Here is a 26,647-nt window from a genome sequence, read left to right on the forward strand (position 1 = left end):
TGTGGCCCTAAACAACTCTGACAATTCATCCTCCGTCCTGGACCCCTGTCTGGAGAAGGTGGCTAGGTGGATGGACTTCTCCTGCCTGGAACTGAACGGAAAAAAGACAGCTGATGCTCCGAGGAAACTCTCCCATCTTCGACGCAGGTCTATTGTGGCCTAAGTGCCTCTGCCCTGCCCCAGTACCAAAAAGTCACATAAAAAATTTGGGCATGTGGCTGGATTTCTCCCTGAACTTTGAACATCAGGCGACGAAATTATCGGCCACCTGTTATGGCAGTCTTAGAACGCTTTGCAAAATCACCCCTCCTCTTTCCTTCCTTGCCAGAAGGTTGATGGTCCAGGCTCCTATTCTCTCCCGCCTTGACTATGGGAATGCCCTCTATCTAGGTGCTCCCCAAGCTACCACCGCCAAACTACAGATTGTTCAGAACTGTGCAGCTCGTTTGTTCCTTCAGACCCCCTACCGGCAATCCGCCAAGCCAGCACTGAAGGTGCTCCATTGGCAGCCTGTACTGGAGAGAATCACATTTAAAGCTTTATGTATCCCCCACATGTCCTTCTGGGGGAAAGGACCGATTATTATTCAAACTACTGTCTCCCCTTACTGTCCTAATAGAAGTCTTCGTTCGGCCAACCTCCTTCTTGCATCAGTCCCAAAAATTAGAAAAGCAAGAAGTGGCAGGAGCTCATTTTCTTACAACGCCGCCAAGCTTTGGAACACCCTCCCTTTCCATCTACGTGGGGAAGCCAATCTCCTGTCCTTCCGGAAACTCCTTAAAACTTGGCTGTTCCAATATCCCGCATATTCAATCTGTCTCTCCGCATGTAGATGTTTTAAGCGCTGGGATGCCTCAGTATAGCTATGCACTCTATAAGTGTTTTTTCATTCATTCAAGTAAAGAAAATACCATTGGACACTTCCCAGCTTTTGGCGCACCTGGTGATACTGACATCTTGATACAAGTCTGAAAAATATCACCCCTACTATTTCTTCAGGCTAGGAGGCAAAGACAATGAATACATTGGGAAAGAAAATGTTTTCATGGAGTAGTGAAGGCCGAAATGCATCTGCCACTTGCCTTCTGCAAAGATCTACCCCTGCCTTATAGAAGATAGATGCCCTGACTACTCCAAACTTTCCAGAGCCCTACAGGCAATTTTCTCAGGAGCTACTGCAGGATGGCATGCAGCACCAAAATAGGCTATTTAGAGTGGAGTGGCCAGTGGAGACACAGACTTACCAGATCTATGGGGTCAACTAGTGTTCCACAGGGATGCCTGGATGAAGCACAGATTTTTCAGGCTATGTTCATACACCACTGTTTGACATGCCCTGTCAAATGTGTACAAACTGACCTACGTCCTTGGCAATGGGTCTACTCCGGCTCTCTTCAGAAATGTTTTCATCAATAGCACAGGAAATTAAAAAAAAAAAAAGAGTGAAAAATGGTAAAGTTGCTTAAGGTGAGGACTTCATCAGGATACTGCAGTTGACTAATGTTTGAATCTAATGATACACTAGGCATTTAATCATGCTTAATTCACACACGAATAAACCTCACCCTAATGTCACTGTTCAACAGATGGTTTATCCAATGCATATATGTTTAAACAATAACATAAATACGGAGTAAATTTAACAATGCTGTGAAAAGAAAATGGTGTTCACAAATCGGCTGCACGTTTTTATACACATTATATAGATACCGGAGAAGAAAAACAAGGACACTTTCTATACATATACACAATTCAGCTTCACACTTGCCTCTTTGTACCAATATTCTAATATAAACCACAATGAAAACTGGATATTTTGCAGCTGCACGTACTACATTTTTGTCTGCACATACCCCTGCGTTGCATTTAAAATAGGCTTGTAGTCAGTGGACATGCAGAGATTAAACATAGCACAGTAACAAACTGCATTTAAAAAAACAGAGGCCCTCCAGGTGTACAAAGTCTGTTCTTCAATGTCATGGCACAGTCGAAAATGTCATTTTGGAAAATGTACATAACTTTTGTACTAAAAACAAATATAAAATTGTATACGAAAGTAGCCAATGATGTGTTCATGCAGGACTCTGCCTGTGGACTTTCAATCAAAACGGACCAATCTGCATTTACAAATAGCTGTTATGAATGAACAGGCTCTTCTATGTTATTTTTACTTAGGTCCCCTTGTTTTTGTTCCCATCTCAGACCCAGAGGGAAATTTGTGCCACAAATGGAACATACATTTGTTCCAAAGAGAAAGGTACATGAGATGCTAAAATGTTGATTTGGTTAAATAGGAACAAACCATAACTAAATGACATGAGGCAGTAAAGCGCAGTCCAACCTAGGAAGTGCTGTAAGTGGAGAGAAAATGTAGGCCCCAGGCCTATGGAACCTAAGAACATAGCCAGAAAGTTCTTTGTACCAATTCCTGCTCAACACTAGCTGGCAAGCAATGTTTGGTACAGGTTTTCTTGCGTGGTGAGACAGATTAAGGGTTCAGAGCTCAGACTACTTCGGGTCTCAAATTGAAAATGTTGAAATGCCGATAGCAATATCAAATGCAGTGGTGGAAATCAAGCCTTTGGTAGCCCCTTGCATGAAGTATTCAACCACAGGCTGCTTGCAAAATAGATCTCAGGGGCAGCGGTAAATATATTAGAATCGGTGGAAAATTTGTAGACAAAAAAAACAGAGAAATAACCGTTCGGGAATTTAGGCATAACTTGGAAGGGCTGCTAATCTTAAATACAACCTCCATTTTCTTCTTTGCAGCCATCACAAGCTATATATACACCATTTAAGCAGCTTCATTGAGTGAGCTGGAATTGCATGTCTGCAGATGACATTTCACGCACTCTGGACTATGCATGCCTTGAGATTATCTATTAAATGGAATTGTAAAAAATAAATAATTCAAAGTGTCCTAAAAGCCAACTTGTCCTGTTTCCAAAGGAAAAAAACAAACAAATGAACCAGGGCTGAAACGAAACACTGCCAAGCCAATGGGAAGAAAGAAAGCTGAAAAAAGCACAAGGCAATAGTGCCCTATACACAGACCAACCAATGATGCAAATTCAAAGGCAGACTTGGCTACCAGGAGGATCTGGCACACTGGAAATTGAGTCATCATGTTGCTTTTTGATGTAATTCTAGTAACCTGGTTGCGACTTTCAAACAGGTAGTTTTACATTTCAGTTGCTGGTGAACTTTATGCCTTTGATGTTCACATGGAGATGTCTGCGGTTTTCTCCACCAAAAACGCAAAGGAATGTAATAATCATACTGATGCACAAAATGAATCGAGATGGTGAGCTATGTCATATTCGAAGCCTTGCAGTATTATTTTCTTGATTCAAGGGAAGATGATGTCAGTCTCTTAAGAAATCACAGCTATAAAAGGGCAAGAGTCTTTACTTTCTGCTTTGCTCAAAAAGCTTATTTGTGCTCCTTTGTAGGCGCATAATATAGTTCCATGGGTTTGTTGACTTTCCAATACTTCTCACTGACCAGTTCCAAAGAAAAAGAACCATTTAGTACCTAAGCAGAAAAAAAAGAAAGTAAAAAGTTATCATACTAAAACATTAAGTGGTGGTTTGATTATATCTGAAGAACACACACTGACCACATTTCCAAATGATAGAGCTCTAGAAAGAATTGAAAGGTGCTACTGTAGTGTATAGTAAATAGGACTAATCTAAATATGACTACACTTATCTGAGAAAATAACACTCAACGTTGCATGCTGTTGCTTAAGCAATTCAGACTTTGTCAGTCTGATTACCAAAATATTACACTGAATTAAAATATCATGTTCTGTTGTATTTATTTACCTAATTAGGAAGAGGTAGAGTATATTTACTGATTTTGGTCCAGAACCTTCATATAAAAGAAAGTCACATTTAAATGAAAATGTCTCTCAAAATATGTCAATGAGATTGCCTTAAATAGTCTAAAACATGTATAAGGAATTTGTATTATTCTTTATCTCCTATATGAACGTACAGAAAGGGGTAGCTACTCTACTTCATCACGGTCACCCAGCTTCTAAAGAAGGTGTAGATATGGATGGAAGTACAATGGCAGATATAATTCTCTTTAGACTGCACTGTAGCTTTAAGAAAATTAAGGGTGGGAGGCATCTGCAACATAGAAGATGCAAGCACAATGCACAGCTGTCACTTCATGCTTCTGCGTTTACCAGGTCATATTTCCCAAATTCTAGATGATGAAAACATTTAGCATCAAACATAAACTAGTTCATTGTTTTGGAATTTGTCTTGAATAGATCTCAATAGCTCTTTTGTAGCGCATTTGAACTTGCCCAAACTAGGATGTAAAATAAAGTTTTGCATTATTTTAAATCATTAATGTTTGTGCTTAGTTTAACATATTAGGCTAACGTTATTGTGAGATATATATATATATATATATATATATACACACACAAACGAAAAGTTTGCCTGCAGAGAGAGAGCCCACAGCAGGTAAATTTGTCCGCACTTCTTTCTAAAAGGAGCGAAAACAGCAAAAATCGGCAGAGTGTCTTGCTCTAAATAAGTCAATCCCGACGCGTTTCGTGCTTCTAGAGCACTTCCTACTGGGCTAATGGCTTTGTTACTGAATGGCTTCCCTGGCAAATTACATAACACACCAAAGTTCTCAATGTCCCGCCCATGTGAGCGTGGTCACTCCCGTGGCATGCTGGTAGTTGAAGTGTTGCAGTATTTCTCATGTGAGGTGCAGTGTAGTCATTCCTATTTTTTTTTTCAAATTAATCCCCAGTGGGTTGCAAAAGAACACTTCTGTGGCGTTTAGGCTGTTTGCTTCTTCCATCTGCGTTACCCGCCCCATAATGCCGCCATATCGGTTGACATTTCAGCAGGACTGCTCACAGAGCGGGACTCATCTCGTGGCTCAGTCAATGCCGCAAACATCCAAACGAAAAGTTCGCCTGCAGAAAGAGAGCCCACAGCAGGTACCCTTGCCCTTTGGGAGCACATTAACTTAATGAAAATGTAATATGTTTTTGTAGCTTTTTATTAGGTTGATTTACACTTAGGGGCTGGGTCATTTCACTTTTCTTATAATAATATTGATTTAAATAAAGAAGATTGTGTGACAAATGATTTACACTTACAGACACAGACGATATGTTTTAAAGTCAAGGTTTTTTCAGATTTGAAAAGTCTGGAAGTAAAGCTGTCTGAAGTAAAGTCAATCAAATATTTAGTGCTTCAAGCTGAATGTCTCTCCTTACAATGTTAATGGAATTCCATTAATACATGTTTAATTCTTGAACCAACACATGGCAACTCCTCAATATTTTAAAGTGAACTTAAGCACTTGTTGTTTTACTCTTTTGCAATTCCCATTGAGTTTCAATGTATGTTTTATCCTCATGTTTTATATACATTTTTGAGAGTGAATTATAGCTGGCACCAAGTTGATGGCAACTAAAAGGGTATGTGCTTACTTGGCCCATTAAATATATACTAAGAAGATAGTTCGTGGGAATATCATCAAGATAAAGGTTCTGGACTCCACAGTCACTGCAACCTAACCGTGCACCACTTCATATAACTTTGCAGGACAGGAGTTGCCAACACGACCCCTACTGGGCCAGTTACGAGTAAAATGATGTATGGTATGAACGTGGAGCTTCCCTCAATTACAAACGTATTGGAAAACTAAGTAATAACTCGTATGTAGCCTGCCACTAGAGATCAGAAACTATATTACTACAACATGGACAGTGTTTGGCCCTCAGATGGTAGCTACACAATAAGAGATCTTCCTTAGAGGGAAGGATGCAGTGGTAGTATGAGATAGTGGCATTGGACATACTCACGCAGTATCTAAAAAGTAATGTTTACTGAAGTCACAGGAATCAATGTCTGCTAAAATAGCTACAATTGAAACATGCTTTTGAAAGCGGCAGTTCTGCCTAAGGTTCTTTAATGCCTTCACCTGAAAATGTGTGGCTAAGTGATGCTGAAAACTGCACACCAGGCTTTAGAAGGACACATTACTGGAATCCCCTCAGTAGAGAAGGTAAATCCACAAGCTATCAACTATCTGTATGACTACCAAACCATGACTATAGTTGCAGTTATACACTTAACTGCCTAGAGTTCACCCTTTTGAGAGCACACAAAGTAGCTTAATTAGCCTCCAAGAAGAAATCAAGTTTTTAACGTGGAAAAGCCGATTTAGATATATCAACAATGGTTTATGGTTCCCATGCTGCAGACAAGATTTTAGTGAGAGGGTCTAATACACCACCAAGAAGCGGTTTCGGAGATCAGACTTGCCTAACTAATGTACTTGTTTGCATTGACATACCTAATACAACCACTGGAAAATACTGATTTTATAATACAATCAATTAACCAATGACCAGAGATATTTTAAGGCATGGGCAAAGTGGGCAACTGCCCAGGGGCTAGACCTTCCAATGGCCCCCCTGAGAACATTAACTTTCCCTCTAGCTCACTTCTGAGTATTTCTCTATCTTATCCTTCAACTTATAATTCAATATTGATAGACAACCGGGGGGTTTGAGTTAGCAAAAAATGAGTAATAAAATTAAAAGTGATCCAAACATGGGCCACCAAAATATTTCTTACTCCGATACATGCTGCCAGGCTCCAAAACAGCCCCTTGATACCATACGTAGATTCCAGCGCTGGGGTAGGGCCACAAACTGCAAGATTCTAGGTGAGGAGTGAGGCTACAGTGGGCCACTCATCACTTTACCATGCAGTTGAGCAGCGGCGCTTGACATGGCAACAGGCCTCAAATGACTTGCACACTCAAAGTAGCCACCTCAGTGACTTGAGACAGTCCATCTCCCTTTTTTGTTTATTTAAAGGGAATGATATTGGGGTGTTGCTGTAGTGGGGAAGAGCATGGGATGCTGGTACCCCCTCTGTGTTACTGCTCTTCGGCTAACTCTGACCTCACAATGGGACCAAGGGACTTCTTATGGCATTAATCACTTTCTGTTGAGGGTCAGTAAGGCATACATTCAATTGCTTGTGCCTGCCTGATCACAAGACACAATCAAAATGCTGCAATAAAGGGTGTCTGGCGGGCATATGGTGCTTCGCCCTCCCAACCTTATAGAAGTACCCCTCGGAGACCCTTAATCCTGCACACAAATCCGTGGGCTCCAACAGACTTGATGGGCTGACATTTTCCTTGTGCTCCAGAAACTGCCTTGAACTTACACTACAACACCTCATAACAACTATCTGCCACCTGTTACCTGATTTATCCATTTAGCTGGTATCAAGTAACTCCTTTCTACCTGCAACTTTGCCACTCTGTGGCCCATATGTGTAGAATACGAGACACGAATAAGGCGCACCAGATGCTAAAATGAAAACAATTAACTCCCTTGCTTACAGCTTCTGTGATAGAGGAGCAGGTACTGTGCCACCTTATGGATTTAGATGGGGTCACCCTACACAAACTGAAAAACTTTCAAACTATGCTTTAGAGAGTAAAACAGAGTCAGTTGTCAAAAGGTGTTCAAGGAAAGGAATTGACGTCAGCCACGTGAGTGGAAGTATCCATAAGAACAGCCCATTGCAAATCAGGAGAGATGTGGTGCCCTGCACGGCTAGACAAATAGGAAAACCCCTAGTACGAACAGAATTACAAATTAATTTGATAAAACCTATACCATAATGTTAGCTCCTAGGTTTGCAGCCTTAAGCAAGGTGACTTGGCAGGAAGGTTGCTTGCCTCCCTCGACCAGTGAAGCTACCATATCTTTAATTTCTAAGGCTGGCAGGGACCCGTTATTCCTTACATCTGGTGCCTCTCCTTCCCGGGCTAATAAACTTTGACCAGTTAGGGTTCATCCCTAGACATAATATCTCCTATAGTAACAGGAGTCTTTTTGCACCCTAGAAGAAGTCCCTAAATCCTGGTCCAATTCTGTGTGTCTAGTCATAGATCTTAAAAAGGCCTTTAACGGTATAATTGGAGTTATAGGACTATATTTCTCAAGAGATTTGGTAAATGTATGTCAGATATCTCAGGTTGCTCTACTCCAATCCATCTGCCAGAGTCCATAAAAAGGTCTTCCAGTCAGAGGGTCAACTCATACAATTTTGCTATTTGTAAACAATATCCTGATGTATGGTAAAAAAGCAAGCATGACTTTACTCAACTAACTGAGTAGTCATTGACAATGAGTGGGAAAGGATACTGCAATATCATCAGAAGATATCCTGGAATGCCTGGTTCAATCTTATACAATCAATCATAGTTTTATAGAGCACAACTACTTAGTCGTGAAGGTCTTAAGGCGCTGGTTGGGGGTGGAGGGGAGTGGGAGACCTGGGTGGGTGGGAGGTCTGCAGTTCAGTTGTAGAACCAGGTCTTGAGGTCCTTCCTGCTTGCGGAAGCGAGGGTGATTGCCTGAGGTGCAGAGGCAGGGAGTTCCAGGTCTTCGCGGTGAGGTAGGAGAAGGATCTTCCTCCAGCCGTGGTCTTGCGGATCCATGGGGCAGCACCCAGGGCCAGTTCAGCAGAGTGGAGATGTCTGGTGGGAATGTTCGAGAGGCCGTGGTTGAGGTATGCAGATACGGCATTGTGGAGGGCGTGTGTGAGAAGCTTGAAGGCGATTCTCTTGTTGACCGTTAGCCAGTGAAGGTCTCCTAGGTGGCTGGTGATGTGGTTTCGGCGGGGAATGTTCAGGATGGCTCTGGCAGAGGCATTCTGGACGGTCTGCAGGTTTTTGGGGAGTTTCTGGGTGGTGGCGTAGATTGCGTTGCCCCGGTAAAATCTACTGCTGACAAGTGCATGGGTGCCCGTTTTCCTGGACTCGGTGGGGTTCCACTTGAAGATCTTACAAAGGAGGCGAACGTGTGGAAGAAGGTGGACGGGACGGCGTTGATATGGCAGTTTATTGACAGCGAGGAGTGCAGGATGATGCCGAGGTTTCGTGTGTGGTCTGTGTGGGTGGGGAGATTCCGTGCGCTGCGGGCCACCAAGAATCTTCCCAGGTGGAGGGGGAGGAACCCAGGATGAGGGCTTTGGTCTTGTCGGAGTTAAGCTTGAGGCAGTTGTCCTTCATCTAGGTGGCGACTGCCTTTATCCAGTCATGGAAGTTGATCTTGGCGGTTATTGGTACGTCTGTGAGGGAGAGAATCAGCAGCGTGTCGTCTGCGTAGGAGACTATGTTGAGTCCGTGGCTTCTGACAATGGCTGCAAGCGTGGTCATGCAGATGTTGAAGAGGGTGGGGCTCAGGGAGGATCCCGGAGGCACTCCGCAGCTGATCTCTGTAGGTTCTGACTTGAACGGTTGAAGTCTGTCTCTTTACATTTGGGTGGTAAGGAAGGAGCAGATCCATACTAGGGCTTTGTCGCAGATGCAGTCGTTGTGGAGTCTTGCACATATGTTGTGGTGGGAGACTGAGTTGAAAGAGGCTGAGATGTTAGGATGAAGGCTGCAGTCTCGCCTCGGTCTCAGAGGGTGCGGATCACATCTGTAGCGGCGAGGAGAGCAGTCTCAGTGCTGTGGTTGCTTCTGAAACCTGATTGGGAGAGGTCGAGGATGTTGTTCCTTTGTACTAACTCTGAGAGTTGGGTGTTGATGGCTTTCTCAATGACTTTGGCTGGGAAGGGGAGCAGAGAGATGGGTCTGTAGTTCTTGAGATTCATTGGGTCGGCAGAAGGTTTCTTCAGCAGTTCTCTGCGTGCTTCCAATCTTCCGGGAAAGTTGCAGGCTTGATGGAGCAGTTGATGGTGCAGCAGAGTTTGTGTCTCTTTGAACTTGTAGTGGAAGAAGGTGGCGAGGTTATCGCAGAGGTCTTGGGACGGGAGGATGTCTGCTTTCTTTATGCTAGGTTTGGCGAATTCTTTGACAATGCAAAGGGATCCTTGCTGTGGCGTGTGTTGGCGTGTTCCTCGAGGACTGCTTTCTTTGTTGTTCTGAAGAGGCGGTAGTGTACCGTGACAGCGGATTTGAAGGCTGCATGGTCTGCCATGATTTTGCCGCTCCTCCGTCTTTTCTCGAGCCAATTGCAGGTGGCCCGGGACTCTTGAAAGGCAGAGGAGAACCAGTGGGCTTTCTTGGAGGGCTGCTTGTCTGAGGGTTTCCGGAGGAGAACCAAGGTGTTGGCACAGTCAGAGATCCAGCGGTGGAGGTTGTGTGCTGAGGTTGCGTGCGGAGGTGTTGGCATCTGTGGATGTCTGTGAAGGGTTCTTGCTGAGGGGGGTGATCTGGTTTTCAGTGACCTTGTTCCAGCTTCTGCGAGAATCGCAGCAGGCATGGTGGCGTATGGTGGGCTTGGTGAAGGAGAAGGGGGCCGAGTGGTGGTTGGTCCAGTGTGGCTCAGAGGCGTGTCGGACGAGGATGTTGTTGCTTGCGAAGATGAGGTCGAGCGTATGACCTGCCGAATAGGTTAGTGTTGTGGACAGTTGTTTGAGTCCAATGATGGCAAGGTGCTCCAGTAGGTGTTGCAGTCTTCGAGGTTGTCCATGTGGAAATTGAGATCGGCGAGGAGGATGTACTACATTGAGGCAAGACCATCGTTAGCTATGAAGTCAGCTATGGCCCTGCAGAAGGGGGCAGGGCAGGGTCTGGCAGGTCTGTAGACGAGGGTGCAGTGGAGGGTGGCATTCGGGTTGGTCATAATCTGGAAGTATAGGTGCTCCATGTTGGGCGAGTGGTCATCCGTGCTAGTTGTGAGGTGGAGGGTGTCTTTGTGTACAATGTCAATGTAAATGTAGTTGAGCTTATATAGCGCACAGCTACCCGCAGTGGGTTTCCCGGCGCTTGCTTAGGGAACCCGTCCTGGTATTCCCCTGTGAGATAGCAGGGTATCCACAAGGTGAAAGTCAGGCATCCCGCCGCGAGGGGCCGTTGGTGATGGTGATGCCTGCTCCTGGTCGGCTGACGTGGTCTTTGTGGATGATTTTATATCCGTCGGGGGTGGCTGCTATGATGCTCAAGGCTGAGCTGGAGTTTGTGGAGGTAGATTTGAGTAGGTCCCAGATCTCCACGGTATGTCTTGAGGGAGCGGGTAGGATACATCTGATGTGGTCGGGTCCGGTTCTTGAGGGTCGTGCATCGGTGAGTCTGGTGTGCGGAGTTCCTTATTTTGCCTCAGGTATATTTAGCCCCAAGTAAAATCAGTAAGATCACTCCTAACTCCCCCCCAGTACGGAGGTTCCGCAGTGCGGGTGCCACCATTAGGCACATGTTGTAAGATTGACCCAGGTTAATCTCCTTCTGGGTCGGAATTAGAAGCACTTTAAACCAGGCTAGATGTATTGCATACCTGCCTATTTCGAGCGTTATATGTTTGGACTGCTTAATAAAACAAAGAAAGACGCTGCAATGCCTAAATATATGGATCTTGTACTTTTAATACCCTAAAAGGATGCTGATGTTTTATTGGAAAAAACACCAAAAACTTTGCCTAGCCACCTACATTTAGATCCACATTTATGGAAAGTTGAAAACGCTCACTGTCAAATTCAACAAGGTACTTTTATTTATACCAAACAATTTTTCAATTTTATCAAAGTTTGTCGAAGGAGGTACATCAAAACACACAAAGACACTTATCTATTATACATATTTACACTCTACAAAAATACGTGACATGTGATCAATAACTAATAATAATTTTTTACAACAAAACAGAACAATATTGACATGTGTAAAAAACGAAATCTACAAGTCTAGTGAATGAACAAAGCATAAAAAATAGTAAAGAAAGAAAAGTAAGAAAAGTAAGAAAGGAGTACAGACAATTTATGAATAATTCTGCCACCAGCAATTGCTGGTCAAAAGGACTAATTTCCAATGTTATCCTTTCTAACTAGCCGACGCGTTTCGAATCCAGTAAACGATTTTCTGGAGTCTCATCAGGGCGCAATTAGTCTGTCTGTTGAGAACAATTGAAAAGAGAAAGGAGTATAAATTATTTTAACTTATAGACTCGCCTTCCCAATGTGTGACACTCATACTGGAGTGGAACCTACCGGAATTAAAGACGAAGTTGATTCAGGGGACAGAGCACGCTGAGTCTGGCTGTGTGGGACTGGGCATCTGGGGGTGCAGTCAAGGAAAAACAGTGGCCCACCTGAAAAAATCGGAGCGAAAAGCAAATACCCTCATGTGTATTTGCGCACAACGTTTAAGTGATATATAAGCAAAATACCTTCAATGATTTGGGGAGGCCCTGGCGGCAATCGCCGTTCTAGCTTGGTGTCCTGTCTAATTTCCTCGGGGGAAAGGGATCGTAGGCGCTAAAAGCCCTGGGGCCTACAGGTCAAAAATGTCCCTGTAATATTTATCGAAGACGCTGAATATAAAAAGGGCTTCAGTTTTATAAACACTAAATGCAGCCGAGACCTTATGGTTCACACCATAGAAACAGCCCAGAGATTGTGCGCGGAAGAAGAAAAAGAAATTGAGGCATTGGTTGAGACGATTAAGAGCAGCCCTGTTGTGGCGGACGCCAAGGCATTATTGGATAAAATAGACAAAGAAATCAGTACTTTCAAAGACAACACTATCAATGATAAAACGTTTAAATACGAAAGGGACGTTAAATCATTCAAAATCGAGCAGGTGTATCCTTTTCTCAAAGAGGATTATTACACCCAACAAGACTCTCGCAGGGCATTATCCGCATACCAAGGTAGGTCGAGAAATCGCTTCACAACTTTCTCGGATACCTCGTCGTCCGATTCATCTGGATCAGATAATCGGAACCCCTCTAAGAAGCAGGTAGCTTTTTTAGACCAGGGCCAACAGAAAAAATCCCGGTACAAACAACCATGGGAAATGCGCACCAGGAGCCGCTCCTACAAATCTTAGGTGAGAATAGCTCTGTGGTTAATCTATCTGATAGGGTTTTAACAATGGAAGAACAGTCTGTATTACAATTGGGACTCAAGTTCGTGCCATGTAAAAAGACCGATTACACGAGACTCAAGTTGGAAGTAATCGAATTTTGCCGCAAAATTCGACTAAAAACCTTCTTTTGGAATCGTCCATCTTTAACTAACATAGAAGCCACTGGCTTAAGGAACAAATCCACCTTTGTTCCCAATCAAAATATTCCTAAAGAAGTCCTAGCGTTTGAGCAAGTTCTACTATCATCTATTGACAAATTACAAAGGGGTCGAAATTTTGTGCAACAAAATATGGGCCAAAAACAACTGGCAGCCATTAAAACATTGAAAGAAGACACTTCAATAGTTATTAAACAGGCCGATAAAGGCGGGGCGGTAGTGGTCTGGGCACGTGACAAATACTTAGCCGAAGGCAACAAACAGGTTAATAACCAAGTCTGGTACAGGCGTCTCTCTGAAGACCCTGTCAATGAAATTCAACAACTTGTTTCCGGGATATTAGAGATGGGCCTTCAAGAAGGCTTTCTTGGCAAAAAAGAATACGAATACATGTCCAAAAAATACCCCAGAACTCCGATCTTGTATCTTTTGCCTAAAATCCACAAAAGCCTCCATGACCCGCCAGGACGCCCCATTGTGTCAGGCTGCGATTCTTGCCTCGAACCACTATCTCAATATGTGGATTTCTTTTTAAAACCTTTTTGCCACAAGTAAAATCTTACTTGAGAGATACGACTGACTTCTTGCTGAAGGTAGAAGGAACCCAATTTGACATAGACACCCAACTAATGGTAACGATGAATGTGACCTCCCTCTACACGCAGATCCCACAGGAAGAAGCGTTAGAGGTGATGGAGATTTACTTAGAGAAGAGAGAAAGACCGCATCGTGTTCCCACTGCTTTCATTCTGAAGTTGGCCGAGGTTGCATTGAAGAAAAATTATTTCTCATTTAATGGGGCATTTTACATGCAGGTTAAGGGCACCGCGATGGGGTGCCCTTATGCTCCGGAAATGGCCGTATTATATATGGCGCAATATGAGGAACGATTTATCGAAACAAACAACCCATATAAGCAACATATTGTGCAGTGGTACCGATATATTGATGATGTCTGGCTCCTGTGGCAGGGGAGCCAGACCAGCTTGTTGGCTTTCCACGATTGGTTGAACAACAGACATGAAGACATCAAGTTTTCAATCGCACACAGCAATAAAAAGATGACTTTCTTGGATGTGGAAATAACATGCAATAGAGGGGCTTTAAAATCTTCCCTTCATAAAAAAGATACGGATAGAAATACTATCCTGCATTACAAGAGCGCGCATCCCCGTAACTTGAAGTCTAATCTCCCGTATGGACAATTATTGCGCATCAGGAGAAATTGTACCGACGTGGAAGACTTTTCGTCCAATGCACACGTCTTTAGCAATGAAATGAAAGAAAGAGGGTATCCGAAAAAGCTATTAAAGCACTCCTGTAAAAGAGCGCGCTTTACTCCTCGAGAAACCCTACTACAAGTTCGACCCAAACCCACATTAGAGAGACTGGTCTGTGTCACTACGTTTGGACCTGATACTCACAAGCTAAGGAAATCGGTGTTGAGTAATTGGCATTTATTGGACAACCTTGAATGCCCTTTTCCACGCCCCTTGTTCGCTTACAAGAAAAATCAAAATATAGGCGAACAAATTATGAGGGCTGATGTATCCCTACCAAAAAAGAAGAACGACTTATTGAGTCAATGGAACTTAAAACCAATCACAGGGCACCATAAGTGTGGCACCTGTGTGGTATGCCCTAACACAATCGAGGGTAGTGAGTTCCAACAGGGCGACACCAGATGGAAGCATACAGAATTTTCAAACTGCAAGACCAAAAATGTGGTTTATCTAGTCCAATGCCCTTGCGAAAAGATTTACATTGGCAAAACTACGCAACAGGTTAATACCCGGATATGTCAACAAAGGTCACGAATAAAAAATAAGATCATGACTGCTCCAATGGTCGAACATTTCCTAACAGCGAAACATGATGAAAATGACCTGAGATGGACTGTGCTACACACCATCCGCCCTTCAAATCGCATTGTAGATGTGGACAAAATGCTTCTCAAAAAAGAAGCATATTTGATCCTCAAGTTTAATAGTGTACAGAAGGGGCTTAATAGTTTATCCGAAATTGCTAGATTGTAACAGCACCATTGCCTTGACGCCACGCAGCGGCCTGGGCGGCTCTGCTCGTCTCTATCTGCCTTTTTCGATCAATTCCTGCACTAGATACTCAAGCGGTGCAACCCTCAATTTATTTGCGCAAATTCCGTTTCTGGTTTTGTGCAACCGGCACTCGTTCAGACAAACTACATTTCCCATAAGCAACCGCTACCCCAGTGAGTCATTTATCCAGGCCAATACTTCCGGGTTCTGCTTTGTTCACGTGCAGAACACCGTAGACTGGGACTGAGGCTGATACAGGTACGCGGAATCTGCAGTTTTTAGCTTAGTCGAATGACACACGCGCGCCCAAAGAATCTTATAAACATTGCTGTCCCGCTTTACTTACAGCCGAAGTTTTAACCAAACTGACCTGAGAGGATTACATTTTCTGCAAGCTTGACACGCGACGAAGCCACTCGCTAATGGTGCAAATAAAAGGTATGCCACGAGCTAAAACCCGATGTCTAGGGGTTTATTTACTTTTTACAAAAAGAAAATACACCAAAACCTTTTTCTCGTTTTCTCTTGCTTTTAGCGCCTACGATCCCTTTCCCCCGAGGAAATTAGACAGGACACCAAGCTAGAACGGCGATTGCCGCCAGGGCCTCCCCAAATCATTGAAGGTATTTTGCTTATATATCACTTAAACGTTGTGCGCAAATACACATGAGGGTATTTGCTTATCGCTCCGATTTTTTCAGGTGGCCCACTGTTTTTCTTTGACTGCACCCCCAGATGCCCAGTCCCACACAGCCAGACTCAGCGTGCTCTGTCCCCTGAATCAACTTCGTCTTTAATTCCGGTAGGTTCCACTCCAGTATGAGTGTCACACATTGGGAAGGCGAGTCTATAAGTTAAAATAATTTATACTCCTTTCTCTTTTCAATTGTTCTCAACAGACAGACTAATTGCGCCCTGATGAGACTCCAGAAAATCGTTTACTGGATTCGAAACGCGTCGGCTAGTTAGAAAGGATAACATTGGAAATTAGTCCTTTTGACCAGCAATTGCTGGTGGCAGAATTATTCATAAATTGTCTGTACTCCTTTCTTACTTTACTATTTTTTATGCTTTGTTCATTCACTAGACTTGTAGATTTCGTTTTTACACATGTCAATATTGTTCTGTTTTGTTGTAAAAAATTATTATTAGTTATTGATCACATGTCACGTATTTTTGTAGAGTGTAAATATGTATAATAGACAAGTGTCTTTGTGTGTTTTGATGTACCTCCTTCGACAAACTTTGATAAATTTGAAAAATTGTTTGGTATAAATAAAAGTACCTTGTTGAATTTGACAGTGAGCGTTTTCAACTTTCCATAAAAGTGGATCTAAATGTAGGTGGATAGGCAAAGTTTTTGGTGTTTTTGCTTAAGATAAGGTCCAGCCTTCCCACCTGTCCTTATGGGCCTGGCTCCTTTTGTTTCAGATGTTTTATTGGAAGGCCTCAAGATTACCATGTCTGCAAGGTAGAGGGGTAATGTGATTTACTAGTCGGAAGGTGAGAACACTACCTTGCATGAAGAAGAGCGCAGAGGACTACGTACTCATCAATTTTCTATCGAATTGGATGCTCTAATCCTAGCCTTTAAGGAATTAAGTACAAATTAAGGCAAAACTCCCTGAAATTATGGAAGGAGGTGTGGAGCAGTGGGCAGGGCGACTGACGCTGGGGATCACGGTTCGATCCCCGGCTCTGGCAGCAGGGGTCTTGACACCTTCAGGTAATTGTTCACGCTTTACAAATACTGGACATTTACATTTACATTATGCGTTATCCCTGGTAATTTAATTGTAATACAGCTTTGATTACTGCTCTCAAAGTCTCTGCCTTAATAATATATATACTATATTATTGTGTAACTTGAACTAGAGCGTGGCTATCTCGACTGACTAGGAAGGGTATATATACTGTTTGTTCTGTTTAGTTTTTTTATATGTTCCACAGAAAAAGCTGATGTATTAAACATTACTTTGTTGGGACACTACCTTGCGGGCCATTACCCACCTGCACCACTTAACCGATGTAATGTAAAAAATAACTATATTGTTATTCTTCTGTAAATTGAAAAACTTAATAAAGTCTTTCAAAATAAAAACAAACTGACAAAGCAGAACCAAACTTGACCATCTTGGAAGAATTCTAGGGGTAGAATTACCAATTTCATATTTACCAACCCAAAAAAGAAATTCGAAATTTTTTCTAAATCTGCCTACTCTACCAACACATTTAAAAAATTTGTAGCTTAGGAAGACATGCAGCAAAAGGTTTAATTATCTCAGCAGAACCTATAATTCAACTAACCTATCTAAAAAATCGGCAAGTTTATTAGTAAAGCAAAGACAACTTGGTGCCAAGACTACTCACAGTGAACTGTCCATTGGCTGTGGCAATGTAAATGGTGTACTGCTTCTCGCTGGCTGTGTCGAGACTCATCTGATTGGATTCTCCCTTATTCCGTAACTCCTCCAATGCCAGCCTGACAGCAAGATACTTGGATAAGTGATCCACAGTTGCATTGCCTGAAGTTTTAATGTATCTGCAAATAAATAAATGAATCACCAAATCAACTACCTTCAGAAAATAGCCAAAAAGAGAAACATCCTGGAAAAACCCTCTGTAGTCTGTTCATCATACATTTGATTGAATGCTTTTAGAATAACAGACCTGCACACCAGAACATTCTAGCAGCACTACAAAAACCTCTCTCGAGAAATGTCCGTTCTAGCAGTGATCCATTATCGCGTATATAAGCATCCTTTAACACCAGTTTCAGTTTTTATATACCTTGATAACAAATCTACTTCAGAAAAGGTGCAACTGGGTGCCCAGCATAGTCTCTTTTGAAAGAAACACATTGTAATTTCACTTCCACAGGGAAGTAACGTATTCACCAGTAAGGATCGTCTCAATAGTCTGGATACCAAGATGAGAATCACCAGAGGGAAGGAAAGTTTAACCGTGCTCTACAAATAATGACCATGTGTCCATTTAAGAAACGGAATCTACCTAAGAAAGTTTACACGAAGTGTGAATATAGGTGCACACTGAAACATTTAAAATTCCAATAAGATCAGCGGTAAAGTTTTTGCAGCAGCAGCCCAGCATATTGCAGCGAGCTCTAGACGTCTATCGATTTGTATGCTTTCTAATGACAGAACGAAGTAAAGAACAAAAGCGATACTTGCCAATATCAATAGTTTTGCTACATGAAGCGTTTTTACATTCACAAGCTTTGCATAATCCAGTGAAGGTAATTCAAATTGCGTTAACTATAGGCACAGCAAGATTGACTCATGGGATATCAATCCAAAACGTACAATGCATGACACAATCGAGAAGGCAGATTTCCTATGCTATTAAAACTGCAAGCTGCAGCAAGTTGTGCTGTCTTAGCACCTTTTCATCTCTTGATAGTGTTGAAGAACAAGTTACTTATCTTCGGTAACGCATTATCTGGTAGAGACTATCTAGCTGCCCATTCCTTACCTTTGACTTTCCCAGGTGTCAGGCTGGATCCGGAAACTTTTGCTGAGCAATACCCCTTGCGCATGACATTGGGTGTCTCCATTCGGCTCCGCGCGACGTTGATAGTGTCGGTGGTGACTTCAGGCTGCCTACATAGGTGCCACCCAGGCGCACGGACGTCAGTACTTTTTCTTTTTCCACGCCAGAAGTGCAGAGCCACGAAGTGACTGACGTAAACGTGTGCAAAACTATGGCCCTGAAAGGAGAGAAACACTAGTCTTACAACATCAGTCCGCAAAGTGGGGAGGCATGGGTGGGGCTGTAAGGAATCTGCAGCTAGATAGAGTCTCTACCAGATAATGCGTTACCGAAGGCAAGTAACTTGTTCATCTGATAGAGACTTCTAGTTGCAGATTCCTTACCTTTGAATCAGGTACTCAAGCCATTCCATCCCGGCGGTGGGTTGCGGACTCATGGTCTAGACTAAAAAGTCTTGCAGGACTGAGCGGGCTAAGTGCCCGTCCCAGCGCACTTGACTATCAAGGCAATAATGTTTTGCGAACGTGTGCAATGATGCCCACATCCCTGCCTGACAGATGTCTTAGACTAGGACACCCCGAGCCATGGCTGTAGTCGCAGCCTTTCCCCTGGTGGAGTGGGCCCTTAATCCCTCAGGGGGCTGCTTCTTCGCCAAGGCATAACAGATTTTAATGCAGAGAACAACCCAGCAAGAGGTGGTTCTTTTCTGCACTGTCTTTCCCTTCTTTGCTCCCACATACCCCACAAAGTGTTGGTCATCCACCCAGAACTCTCTTGTGCAGTCAAGGAAGAAGGACAACGTTCTTTTTGGGTCCAGCTGGTGGAGACGCTCCTCTTCCTTAGAGGGATGTGGGGGAGTAAAGAAGGTGGGCAAAGTAATGGACTGACCCAGATGGAATGGGGTCACAACCGTAGGTAAAAATGAAGCCATGGTGCGAAGCACCACCGTGTCCGGATAGGACATCAGATAAGGAGGCAAGCAGGATAACGCCTGCAACTCACTCACCCTCCGGGCCGATGTAATCGCCATTGAGAAGGCTGTTTTGATGGTCAACAGGCGGAGGGGACAATTGTGCAAAGGCTGGAAAGGAGCACACATCAGATAAGTGAGGATCAAATTAAGGTCCCACTGAGGCATGACAAAGGGTGTAGGTGGAAATAAATGAACCACCTTTTCAAAAATCTATTTACAATAGGAAATGTAAAGAGGGAAGGGAAGGATGGTCTGGCAGCTGCAAAAAGCAGACAGAGCTGAACGATAACCCTTGAGAGTTCTCAAAGCAGAGCCCGGCTGGGCAAGGGTAAGAATGAACAAAAGGACAGTAGAAAGAGGAGCAGAAAGAGGGTCAATAGACCTTTCTGTACAGTATAATACAAATTTCGGCCAACAGCAGGCGTATACCGCCTTAGTGGAGGGTCGCCTGACTGCCAGAATAACATTACAGAATTCGGCACGAAGGTCAAAAGCCATCAACTGCCACCACTCAATCTCCACGCATGGAGTTGACAGATTCGGGTGGAGAACCCTCCCCTGAAGCAGCAACCGAAGATCCACCCGAAGGGGCAGCCTGATGGGAGGATCGACATTCATGGTCAGAAGCTCTGGATACCAGACTCTCCTTGCCCAGTCAGGCGCCACAAGGATGACTTGGGTTTGGTCGCTCCTGATCTTCAAAACCATGGGCAGCAGTGGTATGGGCAGAAAGGCGTACAACAGGCCTGAGCTCCACTTGCGATGAAACGTGTCGCCAAGGGATAGCCGCCTTGGAAGCTCCAGCACGCAGTACTGCTGACATTGCACGTTCTCTTCGGAGGCGAACAAATCTAACCAAGGTTCTCCCCACTGCTGAAAGAGACCTTGCACCACCTCCATCTGGAAATGCAATTCATGATCCGCTGGCATCAACGGCTGAGATAGTCTGCCTTGGCGTTCAGAGAACCTGCCAGGTGTTGAACTACCAGGGTTATGCCCTGCTCTTCCAGCCATGCCCAGAGACGCAGGGCCCCTCAACAAAGGGTCCATGACCCTCACCCCGCCTTGCTTGTTGCAGTACCACATGGCGGTGGTGCTGTCCGTGAACACATGCACCAACTTCCCCTTGACAGAGGGAGGAAATGCTTTCAATGCCAAGCAAATCGCTCGGAGCTCCAACAAGTTTATGTGGAGCCCCGTCTCCTACTAAGACTGGTAACCTCTGATCTCCATCTCTCACAAGTGGCCACCTGATCCCAGAAGTGACGCATCCGTCACAATTGTGAAATCTGGTTGGGGAAGGGAGAGAGGTCTGCTTTGACGGTAAACAATCTTTACAACGCAACTTTTACATCGCAGAGCCTTTACAACGCAACCATTACAACGCAAACTATTACAACGCATTGCTCTGGGGGGCGCTCTAGGATAGGGAATAGGTTAATTTACTATCCAATAACCTTCCCTAGTGTCCACGGGGACTGGAGTTGGAATAGTAAATTAAACTATTCACTATCCAGCACCCCAAAGCAATATGCGTTGTAATGGACTGCGTTGTAATACTTACGTTGTAAAGGCATGCAATGTAAAAGCATGCGTTGTAATGTCATACATCCTGCTTTGACCCAATCTCGTTTACCACCACCTTCCGAGATCTGAACCACGTCGATGAGATTTCCCTGGTGCTGTGCCCATTGGAACTTCAAATCCCACTGCAGAGCCCGCATACCATCTCGCGTGTCTTACCAACAAGGATGCAGGAGGCCATGAGGCCCAACAGCTTCAGTGTCGACCTCGCCGAAATCCAGAATAGAGGCTGACATATCTGAATCATAACCGAAATATCATAGACTCGCTGCTTGGGAGGATAAGCCCGAAACTGCACTGTGTCCAGAACAGCTCAGATGAAAAGGAGCATCTGAGAAGGTGTCAGGTATGACTTTGGTACGTTTATAGAGAACCCCAGCGGATGCAGGAGGTCCACCGTAGTCTGAAGGTGGGAGACGACTGCCTGGGACGAGGACGCCTTCAACAGCCAGCCGTCGAGATAGGGGAAGACTGAAACCACTAACATGCGCAGATGAGCTGCAACCTCCGCCATCACCTTGGTGAACACCCGAGGGGCACTGGTAAGGCCGAAGGGGAGCACAGTAAACTGAAAGTGCTTGTGGCCTACCTCGAACAGCAGGTAACGTCTGTAGCCCGGCAGGATGGGAATGTGAAAATACGCATCCTGCAGGCCCAACGCCACCATCCAGTCTCCTTGGTCTAAAGCAGACAAGACCTGAAACAATGTGAGCATTTTGAATTTCTCCTTTTTGAGGAAGAGATTGACGGTCCGAAGATCCAAAATGGGCCGAAGCCCCTAGTAGTTCTTCGGAATCAGGAAGCAGTGGGAATAACAGCCGCTGCCCACTTCTGACACTGGAATTCTTTCTATAGCTCCTTTGGCCAAAAGAGCCATAACTTCCTCTTGGAGCAGCTTTAAGTGATCCCCCGCCAGCCAATCCTGATTCAGCAGTATAGTAGGAGGAAAAGAAATGAAAGGAAGAGATTAGCCCTCCTGGATGATCTGTAAGACACACTTGTCTGTTGTAATAAATCAATAACAAACAAGGGAGGGGAGAGGGTCAAAGGGACATACAAATATTTAAAGACCACTCCTAGTTTGGGTCCCCAAATGAATACGTGATACAAAAAGAGAACAAAGGGGGGTCTAAAACCACACTCAGTTTGGTAATATCCTGGACTCCAATAACTGTAGCCACTAAGGAGTCAGTGCCCTAGTCAACCAGGATAGCCTACAACGTAGAGTACAAAATCACAATGAGTCTGAGTGCATGAACTACCGTGCATAGAGTGCCGATTTACTCAAGCCCAAAAGTTCGTGAGTGGATCACCATCAAAATTAACTTTGTGATCAGTCTTATCATCTGGCTCTCCAATAACACGTGGATGGTCCCTTGATCATCGAGACCATTAACCCACGGAGTTGTACAAGGAGCAAGGTTGAGTCTATAGGCACTTATGGACGGCTGATCATTGATGGTTGTTGAATAAGTGAATACGCAGTGCAAACAAAAGTTTGCACTGTCGTTAAATAAGGCCAACATGTTTCTGCCAATCGGGGCAAAAAAGTCCCCCGGCTTTCATCAGGGCCTCTGCTCTTAGTATAATGCTACTGCTTTTAAACGTGGTGTAAAACAATATAACATAGGTTGGAATAAATACAACCTGCCGCAAAACTGATCCCCCTGGTCGGTGGATGCACAAGCACATCCAGATAGACCGGGGACTGGACCTCACCTCACCTGGACCGTGCTCAGGTTTCACGAGGCCCCGCTCTGTCCGTCGGTGCCTCAAAGCTCAAGCCTGTTTGCTACCTCTTGTATTTTATTTGCTCTTGATACTTGCACAATTGTCACTATAGCCACATGTAACTTAAAATGTGCTTTTGTAACATGCTCACTTGTCATTTTCTCCTCACGTATCATTAACGTTCCTACTGTGAAGCGCTCTGACACCTTCGGGTAAAGTCCGTGCTGTATAAAAACGCATTAAAAAAATCTGGACATCACTGACACCTTACACACACTATTTGCAAAGTAAAGTAGTGTTCAGCTGAACGAGTTCCCACTATATGTATATAATCAACGTAGAGGTAGGAATTTCACAGTACACCATGCTTACAAGCAAAATGGGGGATGGATGCTAAGAACACAATGGAGACTGCTAGATAAAATATGCACTCTCGTGGACTGCTTCAGGAATAAGCAATTGCAGAACAAGCGCTGGTGGAGGAAGAAGAAAAACAAGCATTTGCAATGCAATAGGTCTCGCATCTGCAAGAGTTTAAGCTATTGTCATTATAAATGACAATGCCTTTTATTTATCTATTTGAAAACCAAAACATAAATAAAAGGCATTGCCACTTACAATGCCAATAGCTCAAACTCTTGCAAATGCGAGACCTATTGCATTGCAAATGCTACCTACTCATGCACTGCAATGCAAGCACACCAAAATAAATTAAATTGTGTAGCAAACAGCCAATTGCATGAGTTGAGCCATGCTAAACTACTTTACGTTGAGCCAAACCCCCCTTTATGTATGATATATCAATTTGTAACCATAGGTACACAGGCAGCTGCGCTGTCAAGCCAAACCAAAAACGGCAAGAGAGAAACAAAATTGAGGAAGAAAGACTGAAGGGAATTAGTGGTTCAAAACATGTAATACATTTTGGAACAACGACAAAATGAGACCAAAATAGTGACTGTATCAGGGGGAAATGGGGAGAGAAAGAATGAGAGCAAACAAAATGGAAGAAAATAGGTAGGAAATGTTGAAAGAGAAGTTAGAAACGAAGGGATGAGGAAATAGCGTGAGAGGGAGAAAACGAGAAACCCGAAAGACAAACCCATAATTCAAGACAAATTATATAACCTAGAAAAGGGTATTGAAAAGGGGAAGAGAAAAGTCAATAGGCAGAGCAGAGGATAACATGCGAAAACAAGCCTTACAAAATCTATATTAAATCTCAGCGAGGCGGACCGCTGCATACCACCACGATCTGGTGCCCACTTATTCGTCGTGCAGATATCATAAATAGAGGACCGGGTGTACCCAGAAGCGTGCACGGTGTTTTCACGAGCATGTGCACATTATATCTCGGAGTGAAATACTCTACTTACGAACTGTCATTATTAGGATACTAAGCATGTGCTTATAAAACATGTGTGGCTCTTTGGAACATGTGCGCCTTACCCATGGACACAAACTCGGGTGCGCAGCATTAAACCAAGTACTGTGTGTTTCATGTACAAACGGAGGCGCCGGTTTTCGAAGTGTTTCAAGGGCTGTTTCTGAGAGAATAAAACACATTTATCACCACAGAGCCCCGAGTGTCTTGGTAACCTGTATGTGTGTGAGAGGTACACAGTAAGTACGCACCATGGGTCTGTTTGCTGGGGACCCACAACACATACGTGTCACAGACGGACACAACGTGTGTTCGTGTCAAAAAGAGTGTTGTGCCTGTAATACTTTCGAGTAACGGGGGTTTAACTTGACTGCGACCGCCGTACAGCGCTCTGATACCGTGATGGTAATGTTAGCGCTTTTAACATATAATAAATTACCGTGATGGTAATGTTAGCGCTTTTAACATATAATAAATAAAGAAATACATAAATAGAAGTATGTCTGAGGGCAGGCGCAGGAGGGGATGAAATGCAGAGTTTGTAAAGGGTTGTTTATGTAAACGTCTGGCTGAGCACTTCCTGCCCCTGCTTACAAAGTGTGTGAGAGGGAAAAGAAAGAGAAAGAAGCTGCTAATCAGGAATCACAAGTACGGCCGGCCACATAATTAGGGGAGGAGAAGCCGCACAGCACACGCTGGGAGAAGCCCTTTGATGTGCTGTGCGGCCGCGATGCGCGCTCTGTGCTGGGGGAGGGCCATTAGGAACAGGAACAGATGGCCATGAAAGTGTATGGGCCAAATGCGCGTGCATGCGCGTGCCTGTACGTGCACTTGAAGAAAACGCCACGGAGAAAAGCGGTAGTTTGACTATCCGATGGAGCACATGAATTCTCCCCCATTTCCCATTGCTTCGCAATGGAAAAGGGCGAGACCTAAAAATACCTCAAGTGCGAGCAGGGGAATTACACGATAAATACATTAATCAGTGCCTGGTCTGCGCTCCTCTGAAAAAGGGACAAACAACCAAAGAGAAAGGGAAGTCTGCATGCTCTAACCAATGAGGAGCAAGGAAATGAGTGATGAAGCCAATCAGTGGTAAATAATGGGAGGCCCCTTTTAGAGTTTTAAGAAACAATAGATTGTTACAAGCGACAGCACATGCGCGCTGCCTGTAGGCGAGACCTAGAATAGTACCTCCATCCAAGCGTAAGCAGCGGAAGGACACTAATAAAGCAATTAATCAGTACTTGGTCCAAGATGCAGGAAAGGGACAAACATACAAGAAGAAAGTGAAACCGGCCCACTAAGACCAATGAGAAGTAAGGAAATGAGACTGACAATGAAGAAAACAAATGATAATCAACAGACGGGCTGCAAGCCCATTCTAGTTTTGCTATGTCTTGCAAGCGACAGCGAATGCACTTTCGAAACCTAAAAATGGAAAGGAGAAGGGGAGCGGAGTGTCGAAACAACTACAGCAGACCTTCCTTAGATGGGTCGGGATCCCATCCACTCAGTGGCAGCCATATTGCATGGGGCATTTTGAGAAAATTAATAATTGCAGATATCAAAAAGTTAATAAGCAAATGAAACATTTTTGAGGAGTTCCATTCCAAGGTTCTCCAAAGGGAACGGGGATTTACAGTTAAATAAAACCAACCCATTAAAAAACCCAGATTAGTCAGTAGGAGATCCCATGCCAACGTATTACCTAAATTGTCCCAGCCAATTAAAACAAGTATTTACAATGCAATGGTCTCGGCTTTGTTAAAGTTAGAGCTGTTGGCATTGCAAAAGGGATTTTATTTCATTTTATTTTTTTAAAAACAGAAATAAATGGTATTGTCATTTACAATGGCAATAGGTGAGCATTAGAGAGTAGTAGAAGAGAGCATTAGCGGACACAGAGCCACACACACACACACACCGAGAGCCACACACACACACGACAGAGCCAAACAAACAGAGCCGCACACACACCACAGAGCCACACACGCACACACACCACAGAGCCACACACACACACCAGAGCCACACACGCACACACACACACACACACCACAGAGCCACACACGCGCACACACACACACACACCACAGAGCCACACATGCACACACACCACAGAGCCACACACGCACGCACACACACCACAGAGCCGCACACCAGCGCCACACACGCACACCACACGCCACCTCAGAGCCACACACACCACCGAGCCACACACGCGCACACACACACACACCACAGAGCCACACACACACACACCACCGAGCCACACACACACACACCACCGAGCCACACACACACACACACACACACACACACCACAGAGCCACACACACACACACACACACACACCACAGAG

At 44.1% G+C, this 26,647-nt stretch overlaps 1 protein-coding gene across 1 annotated transcript in view; it reads right to left on the reverse strand.

Annotated features, from left to right (window-relative positions):
- Nucleotides 1–1,572: 1,572 nt before the first annotated feature.
- Nucleotides 1,573–26,647, reverse strand: part of RNF2 (ring finger protein 2) — a 147,123-nt gene continuing 122,048 nt past the window's right edge. Inside the window, exons 7-8 of the mRNA XM_078641427.1 lie at nt 17,471–17,642; nt 1,573–3,537 (exon numbers count right to left, since the gene is read on the reverse strand). Coding sequence (XP_078497553.1) covers nt 3,436–3,537; nt 17,471–17,642 — 274 coding nt within the window. The 3' untranslated portion in view covers nt 1,573–3,435. The remainder of the gene's footprint in view (nt 3,538–17,470; nt 17,643–26,647) is intronic.

Source organism: Lissotriton helveticus, chromosome 1_1 (genome assembly GCF_964261635.1).
Source record: "Lissotriton helveticus chromosome 1_1, aLisHel1.1, whole genome shotgun sequence".
NCBI lineage: Eukaryota > Metazoa > Chordata > Amphibia > Caudata > Salamandridae > Lissotriton > Lissotriton helveticus.